The sequence below is a fragment of the Melanotaenia boesemani genome, chromosome 16 (genome assembly GCF_017639745.1).
Source record: "Melanotaenia boesemani isolate fMelBoe1 chromosome 16, fMelBoe1.pri, whole genome shotgun sequence".
NCBI lineage: Eukaryota > Metazoa > Chordata > Actinopteri > Atheriniformes > Melanotaeniidae > Melanotaenia > Melanotaenia boesemani.
In genome coordinates this window covers 30,468,978-30,481,343 of record NC_055697.1, presented here as the reverse complement: position 1 = coordinate 30,481,343, position 12,366 = coordinate 30,468,978, and the positions used below count along the sequence as shown (strand labels likewise).

Sequence of the window (12,366 nt, the reverse complement as noted above, 5' to 3'; positions counted from 1 at the left end):
TGGTGGACCAAGTTGAGCAATAGCGCATGCGCAGAAGCGACACGGTTATGAAAATTGAAAAGGAGACTTTTTTCCAGCATAGCTGCAACTAAACTTTACCGAAGGAGACTGACCCGAGGCGGACATGGCGGGCGAAGAGGAGGCGAGACAAAACAAGGTCAGAGGTGTTTGTTACAGGTCGTTGCCAGATGGAAAACCAGGGAAATGTTATGAAGTAATCTAGGTTTCAGAAGGTCAACAAATGCCTGGGATGATTTTTTGAGTTTTAAAATCATATTTTATAGTAGTTATGTTACATCGTATACACCACAGCTAAAGAAGTTCTTACGATAAAAGAAAAAGGTCACCAGGTCGAGCATTTGGATTATATCTTCGGTGAGATAACCTTCACCAAATATCATAGCTTCCGGTCAAAGCCCTCTTTATCCACCTAAACACAAATAAGAAGAAAAAAGAACTAAACGCGACCACAATTAAACTAAAAGGGGTTTTGTTAATTCAGTTCACAAAATACCCAAAGTTACAGTAAAGAACAAAAATTGCTATTCATCTGGTAGAACTGGGTGCTTTGATTCTTGTGAAAGGGTTTCATGTGCAGCTTTTATTTGCAACTGAAACAAAGGACAGTGTTAAATTTTAACAGCATTAACGTCAATCATTCGGCTATAAAGTGGTCACAGATCCAGCTGGGCAAGAGACAGTGGCATGTCATGATCTGGTGAACACGGAGGTCACACATAGAATTTACATAATTTTCATACATGTTTACTTGTTTTTTGGTCCCTTCTTGCCTTCGTAACCTAACATGTTAGATAAATGTGATTCTGTGATGCCTCAGTACAACTTTAGATTCTCCGTCAAGCTTCATTCTAGACAGGACAATTAGATGCCCCGCAGTGTAAATGACCCCACAGGCTGAGGTGTTTACTGTTATTTGTAAAGATCTTAAGATAAGACGGTGGAGGGGGGGTTGTAAGTCTGACCGGAAAGGTATGAAATTGAATTTAACCTAAACCAGATTTACTCACCCAGGTAATGTGGGTGCATGTATAAACTCAAAATTTGAGTCTTTATGAGGCTTTGAAGACTGTCTCTAATTCCTGACTGTATGTCCTGCAGGGGTTTAAACTGTTGGGGATCCTGGATGTTCAGAAGACACCATGTGCCAGAGACTCCATCCTACATGGAGCCGGAGGCTCCCTAGCTGCTGGCATGCTCTATTTTCTGGCCACCAGTGAGTATGCTTGAGGCTGGGGTTATGTTGGCATCTGTTCATGAGCCAGTTAATGCTTGTTTTATGCTAGCTATTAACCTCTTCACCACAAGAGCATCCTGTGCAGGGGCAGCATGAAATACATGAAGATCAGAAGGTCAGTGCACATGTTAGGAAGCAGCAATCCTAACATGTATCATACCAAAAATACCCAGGGAGAAACTCAGCTAAAAGACTCTACCAGCCAGAATCAGAAATTATGTCTTACTTTTGCTGTTTAGTGGTGAAAAGTTTGATTCCAGCTCTAAAAACTCTGCTAATGTGTTCTCCTATGACATGGCCTTCGTTTGAAATGAATCATAAAGATCCTGCAGGTTTCCATGGAGATGAAGGAGGTTTTATAGTGAAGTGTTCAATCTCCCCATCATAGTCTAGCTTGGTCTTCACTTCTTTCTGGATCCTCATGGTGTTTTTAAGGTGAATGTGGGGGCTGTCCCTGGATTCTACTGACTCTGATAGAGATGTCCATCATCAACAGCTTCCTGAGATATTTAATTAAAACACCTTCTCAGGTTCACTTTTTACCTTGTACTGTAGCACAGTTCCTATCAGACATTACTTTACTCATTCCTTAATGAGCTGGGCTGCTGTCCTCTGGTTTTCACTAAACATGTTTTCTTTTATAACGTTTACTTTTTCTACTGTGTTCCAGGTGAATTTACTGACTCGGTAACACAAACTGATTCTGAGGCAGAAAAAACAGGCCTTATAAATAAGATGTTAATGAGTGTTACACTGGTGCTGCTTTCCTCTTCACATGTCAGACACTTGTTTATCGTTTATATTTTATTTATCTTGTCTTTTCATTCTTGATGTTTTTGTAACTCATGAGCTGTAACAGATTTCTACTCAGTCATGTCAGATTTTGTGATGCAGACAAACTAGAAGTAAAGCTATGAATTAAATACACAGGTTTCTGCTGTCCACAGGTCGAGTAAAGAGGTCTTTTGACGTAGGATTTGCTGGCTTCATGGTCACCACTCTTGGGTCCTGGTAGGTCTTAAAGTTGCTTCCTTTTTCCCGCCCAACATGGGTCATTCCATCAGCTGTGACAGAAACATCCTTGTGTCTCTTCTCTAGGTTTTACTGCAGGATGAACAATGCTAACCTACGTGCACAGCAGAGATTAATACAGGACAGCATCAAGAACAAGGTTGTGTATGAAGGAACAGTTCTGGACCCAACAAATAAACCCAAAACAGAAGCTCCTTCAGGCCCGTCGTGACGACCTGGACTCAAACTTCCCTCTCTTCATGAGAAGCGGACAAGAGAGTGTCGACCTCTGTCAGGAGAAACAGACTCAAATGGATTTGATTGTATAAATGAAGAAGAGCTTGACAACCAGTGTTTTGTTGATGTTCTTTGTGTTTTGGTTTATCTGAATGTCTTGTCCCGGAGGGTTGTGGCTCTGATGGTGAGGTTATGGGCCGCCAAAGAAAATCTGAAAATCTGCATCTTTTGCAGGTTTTTAAATTCACCATCCATCCCTGCGATGCCTGGAAGCTTCCTGTCTACAACCTTATCCAATGTTTTTAAAAAAAAGGTTTTGTTTAGAATCATAAGTGTAAGAGTGGAGCATGAATTTAAAGATCAGGATTAGATGTAAAGAGTGGGTTATTGTAGTAAACTTGTCTGACGGCTTCCTTTGCCCACGTTGAGGGGAAACGCATCCTGGATCCACAAACTCTGGATCAACAGTTAATCTAATCATCCATAACTGCAACTAATCCAGTTAACAGACTAATATTGCCGTGGTTGAGGTTATGTAAACACCTGGATGCTTCCAGCTGTTTGCTCTCATTTCCAGCGTGTCGAACGGTTTCACCACTCAAAGAGCAGAGCAGCAAGATTTATTTCAGTGTTAAATCAGAACTTAAATTTACTTGTAACTGTGATTTTAATATTTTTGTAATGTGTGGAAAGATACATTCTGTACAGTGATTTCAATGACTGCAAAATCTGGCTTGTGTGATTCGATGAGTGATAAAGATAAAGGAGTCGAGGGAAAGGATTCACTAAATGAAGTACACGTTTTGATCCAGCTCTCATTTCTTTTTAATTTGCTTCCAGTCATTTAGATGTTATTATGATGTCTTTAAGTGGTCTTGAGCAATAGTTCTCCAGGCTTTCATTTTTTATTGGTCATTTTTAGTCTAGCTGCAGCTAAAAAACACCAACAACAAGCAGTCTGACAGACTGAAAACATGATTGTTTGCAGCAACAAGGTGATTCCCACCGAGCTGTTAGGTGTAAATTCTGCATATCTCAGCATTGTGCTTGAGGAAACTGGACACGTGGAAATAAAAAGTATGAATAAAAAACGACTCCGCATATGAATAGTTTCTGGAAGAGAAACTAAACAAAAGGCGGAAACATCCAAAGAAGAGCTTCAGAAAGACCCCTGTCTTTCTGGAGAACTATTCCTGAAGACCACCTAGAGAAACCACAGGAAGCTTCTAGAAGAGGGTTCAGACCGTGATGAGGAATAAAGCTGCTCAGACCAAATATTCACTTTAAGCTCGTTGGATTGTATAAAGTGATTCAGGCTCCATACTGTATCTCATTGCATGTTGGTGTGTGTTGTTCAACCAGCTGGCCAGCAGATGGCAGTGTATTCCCGCATTTTGTGAGACCTCCTGATTAAAGAAGAAAGCAATTCACCTAGAACAAAAACAAACACTGTCTTTCATTTAGTCACACACAGTGGTAAGATTTCCTGATGTAAGAAGATCCAGCTGATGAAACCTCTTTATTAGATTAATAGTGATTCACGTCCACGCCTCCCCTTCCTGAAACAAAAGCCTGATAACTCCTCCTTCTTCTAGCTATGAAACACTCCATTATTTCCTTATTTTGCAACATTTCCTTCCTCTCCCTCCCTTTAGATCTACAAGTTTGGACATATCTGTAACCACCCTGAGCTGACAGGCTACATTCGCTGCAGAACGAGACTTGTTCGTGAGCTCAAACTACTTTTAGGTGTAAGGAAGTGAAACTAACAACGCCGCCATATCGAGGGGAGAAATGGCGCAAACTGGAACAGACTTAAGTCAAGAAACCATCTCTTGTTCCATCTGTCAGGATCTACTGCAGGACCCTACCACCATTCCCTGTGGACACAACTACTGCATGAACTGTATTAAAAGCTACTGGGATCAGGAAGGAAAAAGCAGCTGCCCTGAGTGTAGAGAGAAGTTCAAACCGAGGCCTAACCTGGTGAAAAACACCATGTTAGCAGCTTTAGTGGAGCAGCTGAAGAAGACTGGAATCCAACCTGCTCCAGCTGATCACTGCTATGCTGGACCAGGAGACGTGGCCTGCGATGTCTGCACTGGGAAGAAGCTGAAAGCCACCAAGTCCTGCCTGGTCTGTCAGATCTATTACTGTAAGAAACACCTCCAGCCTCACTATGAAAATCCTTCTTTTAAAAATCATAAACTTGTGGAATCTTCCATTAAGCTCCAGCAGCTCATCTGCTCTCGTCATAATGAGGAGATGAAGATCTTCTGTCGCACGGATCAGCAGAGTATCTGTTACCTCTACTTGATGGATGAACATAGAGGTCACCAGACGGTTTCAGCTGCAGCAGAAAGAGCTGAGCGGCAGAAAGAGCTGGAGGTGAGTCGACAGCAGATCCAGCAGGGAATCCTGGACCGAGAGAAAGATGTGAAGCTGCTTCAGCAGGAGGTGGAGGCCATCAACGCCTCTGCTGATAAAACAGTGCAGGACAGTGAGAAGATCTTCTCAGAGCTGATCCGTTTGATCCACAAAAGAAGCTCTGATGTGAAGCAGCAGATCAGATCCCAGCAGGAAACTGAAGGGTGTCGAGTCAAAGGGCTTCAGGAGAAGCTGCAGCAGGAGATCACTGAGCTGAAGAGGAAAGATGCTGAGCTGGAGAAGCTCTCACGTACAGAGGACCACAACCAGTTCCTACACAGCTACCCCTCACTGCCTGCACTCAGTGAGTCTACACACTCCTCCAGCTTCACTATCCGTCCTCTCGGATACTTTGCGGATGTGACAGCAGCTGTGTCAGAGCTCAGAGATCAGCTACAGGACATCCTGACAGACAGATGGACAAACATCTCACTGACGGTCACCGATGTGGATGTTTTACTGTCTGACGTTTTACCAGAACCAAAGAGCAGAGCTGGATTCTTAAGACATGCAAAAGAAATCACACTGGATCCAAACACAGCACATCCACAGCTGTTAATCTCAACGGGGAGGAGAAAAGCAACATACATGAAACAACCACAGCTTTATTCTGAGCATCCAGACAGATTCACCCACTGGTGTCAGGTCCTGAGCAGAGAGGGTCTGACTGGGCGCTGTTACTGGGAGGTGGATTGGAGCGGAGTGGTGGAAATAACAGTCTCATACAGGAACATCACCAGAGCAGGAATCTCAGATGAATGTAGGTTTGGAAGCAATAATAAATCTTGGTCGTTGCATTGTGAGACAAGTGGTTTTGAATTTTGGTTCGATAATCTCAAAACTTCAGTGTCAGGACCTCGTTCCTCCAGAGTAGGAGTGTATCTGGATCACAAAGCAGGAATCCTGTCCTTCTACAGCGTCTCTGAAAGCATGGCCCTCCTCCACAGAGTCCAGACCACATTCACCCAGCCGCTCCATGCTGGACTTTGGTTCTTGACGCCGTCTGATGAATCCACTGCTGAGATCATGAAACTGAAATAGATGCGAGTCAGTCGGTCGGTTGAAATGTGACTTTTAGTTTCCAGTTTATTTCATCTCCATCACCAGCTGTCAGTCACACTTAATAGATGGGACTCTGGCATCTCATTGTTCCACTCTGTCATCCATCCATCCATCCATCCATCCATCCATCCATCCATCCATCCATCCATCTTCATTTCTCCCAGCCTCTTCTTCCAGCTCCTCCAGGGGAATCCTGAGGTGTTCCCCGGCCAGCTGAGAGACTCTTGTGTGCAATCCAGATATGAGTCTTTATTTTATTAACCTCAGTTTGTATGGATAACAGACGTGTTGTGGGCCAAATATTTTACTAAACTGTCGCTGATGTAACAGGAGTGTTTTTGTTGCGGCTTCATCTGCTGCTGGAGTGAAACTGGACAGAAATAAGCGTTTAGTGAATCTACAGTTATAAATGTAGCCTGGAATGATTTATCCTTCTTATCTGAGCTTTCTACTGGTGTCTGACATGTAGGTATAGACGGGAGACTGAATAAAACACATTTATCACGAGCCGCCCACGTAGGTTAAACAGCTGATGTCCTGAGTCTGTGTGGATGAAATGATCAATAAAGATGAATACTGTGAATAATCCTTGTCTTATTACTACTACAAATATTTTGTCATTATCAGTCAGAAACCAGCAGGACCAAGGACGTCTTTGGCCTCTAATCTCCTCTGTAGCCTCAGTCAAGCTGCAAAAAGGCCAAAACTGCATTTCACATGATGCTTGGTTGTGTTACTGGTTTTATAATTCCTCCTCAATCAAATGGGCTCATCCTGTTAATGTAACAGTGATTTCATCACAGGATGTTCATGCCTGTTTCACAGGGTAAGTGGTGCTTTGCTAAGAGGAAAGAAGGTAGGTAAACAGAGGTCAAACATGCGGGCTGCACCTTTAAATTACAGGTAACTGTCTGCAGAGCCACACAAACATACAGAAATAAAGTTAAGATAAAGGCAGCAGCTACATGTTGACATCAGTTTTTCATGCAAATCCTCTCTCTCTGCATTACCAGCCACACAAACTGAGCCCATCCAGGCTTCATTCAAAGCAGCCGACTGGACTCTGGAGATAAAGAGGCTTGCAGCAATAACTGGCTTCCTGGGAAAGACAGACATGCTGTCCGATCGATTTTAAATAAATTAAAGTTGTTTTTTTTTCCATTTGTTAGAAAGAAGCTGGAACATTTACTGAGGTATAGTTGGTGCTTGGAAGCTGACTCAGCATTTATCAGAGGTAAGAGTTCAAGTTGATTTAGCTGTTGCAGTTAAAGGGTAAGATGAGTAAATTAAAGACAACACAACCAAAATTTTATAATTTCAGGAATGTATTTTGGTTTATTTCAGTTATAAGAAACAAATATTTGGTAAATTGCTCCGGCTGATGATCGTTAATCTGTCTTTTAAATAGATGACCATGAAAATAGATTCTTATTAATAAACAATGTCCTGCTTACTAATCTGCTTTCAGGTTTAAGATAAATAATGAGTAAAGATTCATAAAACACTACCTAGAACACTGAAGAAATTTACATTTACCATAAAATATGAATAAAATCCTTCAGAACTTTTTTATTATTATGTGACTTCATATCCCATCTATGAAATATTTTAGTTTAAATGAATATTTAGTTGTTTCACTACCAGGTTAATCTGAAAAAGCCACATGATCAACAGGAAGTTGGATCTTCTTAAAGGCCATGGGAAAAAGAAAATTTCCTTTTTATTTTTCTGTTTTATTCACTTTTAGCTGTTGTTTGTTTGAAAAAGTACAGATTTTGTGCGCTTTCATAGTGTTAGCATGGACACCGTGTGGCTGTGTTTAATTTATTTGCTAATATGTCTGAAAAACTAAGTCCTGTTACTTTCAGACATGTCTCTGGTATAAAGACTAACATGACTGAGTACTGGTACAAGCAATGAGTAGAATCATCTGGTTAGCTGATTTATTAGTGTGAATATTAGTTGATATCATTGATCTTTAATAGTAATAATAATACATTTTATTTGTTGGCGCCTTTCTAGACACTCAAGGTCACCTTACAGGATAAAACACAAGAGTAAAACAAATCAATAAATACCTAAATACTTTAACCTTTATAACTGAATTTTAATGCCAATATAATACAATGTGAATACAATACTTCCACATGGCACATGTTTGTGTTCCCCAGTGTTCATTCCTGTTACTTTGACAGTGTTTTCTTCTTAGAAAATAGAAATAAACCACTTTTTTATTATTACGTTTGCTCAATCACTTATTCAGTTGTTTCATAAATTATTTGCAAGAAGTTTATTAAACTTCAGGTTTGAGTTTCCTTAAAAGTGGCTTATATAAAATATATTATCTGTGTGTAGGGACTATTTTGTCCCAAATATCAGTTATTTGAATATATAACCAAACATTTATTTAAAATAAAAACTTTTTGAGGGAAAAACAAAGGGTTGACATACTTTGATTTTTTAATGTCATGAGTTTGGTAACATGAGCGTGATTCTAATAATTATAATAAACCATGTGAAAAATGTAAGAACGTTGTCTGAGACTGACTAATGCACATTCTGGATAGTTACTAGAGTCAGTTTAGAGAAAACCTAAGGAACTACGTTTAATTTGGACGAGTTATAACTAGCAAATGGCACCAATGACCCAGAATGCTCTCTGTCTGTCAGATCAAACTCTGCTCAGTTTTTTTCTTCCAGAAAAACGCCCCTCTGAGGACTAAATCTGAACAGCTGAGGACATAAATAGCTTGGCCTCTTATGGCTGACAGCTCTTCACTGACAACAGCATCCACCGTCTCCAATGGCAACCTCACAGGCAACATCAGCACACCTGCTGCAGTTCAGGTGGCCACGGTGGTCAACTGGTTAACTTTCTGCATCGGGCTGCCCGCCATCGGACTGGCTATTTATACCCTGAAAAATCTGTCCAAAGGTTTGACTTTACTCTCTTTTTAAAGTTCCACAACTATACCAGCCCAAGAAAAAATGGGAATAAATTTAAAACATTTTTTATAAAGTTGTCTTTGGCCCTTGAACAAAATGTTAAAAAAAAGAGCGAGAGAGAGCGAGAGAGAGCGAGAGAGAGAGAGAGTGAGAATTGTTTGTATATTTACCATTTATTACCATGGTATATGTCAAAATTATTGTAGTGCAAACGGTGTCCACCAGGGGGCAGAAGACAGGCATCAGATTGTGTATAACAGGGTTTTGAGCCAAGTTTTTACCATAAAGTGATGCAAAAGGACTCAGAAACTGTAGTTTTAAATATGATGCATACAGCATTAAAGGGTGAAACATGTTGAGTGGAAGCATGAATTTTGCTTTGAAATCTGCAGATTGGAGCTCGTTTAGTTTAAAGATGGCTGACATGAGAAAGTTCCACAGGTTGGACCTCCAAAAGATGTCTTGTTTGTGAGAGCTGTGCAAGAATTGTGCTTCTACTTATTCCTAGTGTATAGCTTATGTTAATGGCCTAAATTCCAGGTTATCCATAGAAGTAATAGTGTCAGTATTATTATCCCTCATAGATCATGTCTAAGGGAAATGTTGCAGGCGGAGGACCTCTGTATTACAACAACAAACACATTATTTTAAGCTGTAGCATGAATTGGATGCTTCTATATAAAAATGGTGATACATTTCATTAGAAGTAATTTCTCCTTTATTTATTTTATTTATTTTTTGCTCAGGTGAGAATAAAATTCCCATGCCCGTCATGTTCCTCCTGGTGTCTGACATCATCAGTTTCTTTGGCCGTCCCAGTGTGGGTCAGAATATGGAAAACAACACCATCCTTTCCTCTAATGCCACCGACTTCATCTTCTATTTTGGTGTCATCACCAACATCACTCTCATGCTGTTCATAGCCCAGGAGCGCCACCTCCTGGTTTCCTACCCGCAGTGCCTGGGCTGCTGCAGCAGCATCAAGCGGTCTCCTGTAGTCACCCTGCTGGCGTGGGCCGCTCCGTTCGCCATCCTCGCCCTCGCTGTGCTGCATTACAACCTCTGGTTTGCAGTGGCTCTGCTCTCTCCTTTCCCATTCATTCTTTTCTTTGCTGTGGATGCTTGGAGGGCCTTTTACTGCTCACGATCAATGCCTCCAAGTCCAGATAGGAGGAAAACGGTGTGGGGGATCACTGCAATCTGGGCCAATTACACCTTCCTCTACTCCCCCTTTATCCTCAGTGTCCTCCTTGAGGCTTTGTCCTTTAAGGAGCAGGTGCGCTACCTGGGACTGGTGTCGCACTTGCTGCTCTACCTCAGCCCTATGGTGGATCCCTTCCTCTACATATTGATGACCAAAGGGATAAAAGAGGTGCTGCAGGCCCTACCCTGCTGTCAAAAGTCAAAGGAGAAACAGAACAGGACCCCCACTGTGGATACTGTGGCTGAAACTCTAGAGACAAGACTCTGAAGGCACGTTATGCATGAAGCACATCCAACACTTTTAACCCCTGCTGGATAATTCAGAGCACAAAGTAAAAACTTAGTACATAAGGACAGTTTGCTGCACATCCGCTGTGACATAATGTTGGGCTTAAATAAACTATGCACCATCTAAAAACACCTGACCTTGGGGTTTGGAATTGGACAATAAATTCCCCTCATGAGACGTGTCTCTCACAGCTGAGGACAATCAGGACAATAGAGACAGTAAAGCTCATACACACCAGCCAACTCTTGCAAGGCCAACTGTGATACTAAGGGGTTCACTACTGAAGCGTCTGGTCATACCTTGAATGCTATTGGCTGTTACGGGTCAGGTGGGTGTGAGCCAGCTGATGGATTTAACTTTACTGTGAATTTAAACTGAGGTTTTGAATAAGGTGTTAAATTATTGTCATAACATGAAAATAAAACCCACAAAAGGGAGTGAAAGAAAATGAGAAATTATTCTGCTGTTATGATATTTGTTTGCACTGTCTCTTCACAGCAAGAAGGTTCCAGGTTAAACTTTCTGTGTCTTGTTTGCATGTGTAGGTTCTCACCAGCTTCCCCCCAACATGCACTTAGGCTAACTGGTGACTATAAATTAACCTTAGTAGCGAATGTGGATCATTGTTAGTCTCATTTGTCACTATGACGTACTGGCCCTGTCCAGAGTGCTTCTCACCTGACAGCAGCTGGAAAAGGCTCCACCCCCCATGACTCCATAGAAAACAGATGGAATCTTTTATGCCAGGGCTACTCAATTCGGTCCTACGAGGGCCGCAATCCAGCAGGTTTTCCATGTATTCCTGCACCAACACACCTGAGTCAAATTAATGAGTTATTGTGTAGAACCTGATTGGCTGTTAGAGCCACCTAATTTGACTCAGGTGTGTTGGTGCAGGGATACATGGCAAACCTGCTGGATTGCGGCCCTCGTAGGACCGAATTGAGTAGCCCTGTTTTATGCATTCTAAGTACGAAAAGGTTCTGGGAGTAAAACATGACTAAATGCAGTCCCACCTAGACTGCAGTAGTGCAAAATCTAGCAGGTTCTCTGTGGCTTAACCTTTAAAACTGCAACACTTTGGGGGTTTTTAAACCATCACAAGGTGAAGTCTGTCTTTCCGAACCATAGCATGCCAATCTTCAAGCGTTTGCACTAGCCTATGTGGGGCTGTCACAAACATGTTGCACAACTACAGCATTAATGGAAGGCGGTGTCACACAAAGTAAGGACATAAAAAAACCAACCACTTCACAATTTCTGCACTTTTGTCTTGATGCTGACATGTTTATAATATGTGCAACAACAGAGTTTTCCAAGTTTTCCTCAGACCAAACTAGTATATGGTTATTTTTATTTTCCTTTTTTATTCAGTTTCATAAACTTTGATATTTGACGTGATGAAATCCTCGATTGTGCTTTTATGTTTTTGTCTTTGTGATGTTTTGTTTGTGATCCTCCTGATGTGTTCAATAATTGTTTTTGTCTATTTATTTCCCCTGTGGCTCTACATAATATAATATCTAAGATACTGGTTGATTTAGTCTCTAATTATAATTACTAAGGCACTGACATGTTATCTATGTTATTGTTTCTAACTTGAGAGAAATGTTTAATACCGATACGACTACCAGAAATGCATACAGACCATTTCATACAGTTTTTTAATGGTTGTCTCATTATTTTATTAAACTACAGCTTTGACTGAAAAGACACAAAAATATAAATGACCTATTTGATATATTTACTTGCATATTATAAAGAAATGGCCTGTGATGTTTGAAAGTGTGTGATGTTCACTAAAACAGATTCTAACCTGCTGGTTTTCTGTAAAATCTGAACAGCTGGAATAAAGTCAACCAGATTTCTGTTTCTTGGTGTTTGAAGCTGTTTCCCCTCTCATCATCTCAAAGCTTTCCTCACTTTTAACCATCTG

At 41.1% G+C, this 12,366-nt stretch overlaps 3 protein-coding genes across 3 annotated transcripts; all 3 read left to right on the top strand.

Annotated features, from left to right (window-relative positions):
- Window positions 1–12: 12 nt before the first annotated feature.
- On the top strand, window positions 13–3,315 carry LOC121655977 (cytochrome c oxidase assembly protein COX20, mitochondrial). Its single transcript, XM_042010929.1, has 4 exons — window positions 13–157; window positions 1,120–1,234; window positions 2,203–2,266; window positions 2,354–3,315. The coding sequence occupies exons 1-4, from the start codon at window positions 125–127 to the stop codon at window positions 2,496–2,498; spliced, it is 357 nt and encodes a 118-aa protein (XP_041866863.1). The 5' UTR covers window positions 13–124; the 3' UTR covers window positions 2,499–3,315.
- Window positions 3,316–3,934: 619 nt separating this feature from the next.
- LOC121655941 (tripartite motif-containing protein 16-like) lies at window positions 3,935–6,468 on the top strand. The gene is made up of 2 exons (XM_042010883.1): window positions 3,935–5,675; window positions 5,778–6,468. Exons 1-2 carry the CDS (start codon window positions 4,298–4,300, stop codon window positions 5,969–5,971), a joined length of 1,572 nt encoding a protein of 523 aa, XP_041866817.1. The 5' UTR covers window positions 3,935–4,297; the 3' UTR covers window positions 5,972–6,468.
- Window positions 6,469–8,337: 1,869 nt separating this feature from the next.
- Window positions 8,338–12,316, top strand: LOC121655091. The gene is made up of 2 exons (XM_042009504.1): window positions 8,338–8,927; window positions 9,685–12,316. Exons 1-2 carry the CDS (start codon window positions 8,753–8,755, stop codon window positions 10,407–10,409), a joined length of 900 nt encoding a protein of 299 aa, XP_041865438.1. The 5' UTR covers window positions 8,338–8,752; the 3' UTR covers window positions 10,410–12,316.
- The last annotated feature ends 50 nt before the right edge of the window (window positions 12,317–12,366 follow it).

What these genes read in the sequence shown, in the direction of transcription:
- LOC121655977 (XM_042010929.1), top strand. Translation starts at nt 125, where the DNA reads ATGGCGGGCGAAGAGGAGGCGAGACAAAACAAG. An exon ending in AGGAGGCGAGACAAAACAAG is followed by an intron (nt 158 to 1,119) that starts GTCAGAGGTGTT and finishes TATGTCCTGCAG; the next exon opens with GGGTTTAAACTGTTGGGGAT. An exon ending in GTCACCACTCTTGGGTCCTG is followed by an intron (nt 2,267 to 2,353) that starts GTAGGTCTTAAA and finishes TCTCTTCTCTAG; the next exon opens with GTTTTACTGCAGGATGAACA.
- LOC121655941 (XM_042010883.1), top strand. Translation starts at nt 4,298, where the DNA reads ATGGCGCAAACTGGAACAGACTTAAGTCAAGAAACCATCTCTTGTTCC. An exon ending in CAGGAACATCACCAGAGCAG is followed by an intron (nt 5,676 to 5,777) that starts GAATCTCAGATG and finishes TCAAAACTTCAG; the next exon opens with TGTCAGGACCTCGTTCCTCC.
- LOC121655091 (XM_042009504.1), top strand. Translation starts at nt 8,753, where the DNA reads ATGGCTGACAGCTCTTCACTGACAACAGCATCCACCGTCTCCAATGGC. An exon ending in CCTGAAAAATCTGTCCAAAG is followed by an intron (nt 8,928 to 9,684) that starts GTTTGACTTTAC and finishes TTTTTTGCTCAG; the next exon opens with GTGAGAATAAAATTCCCATG.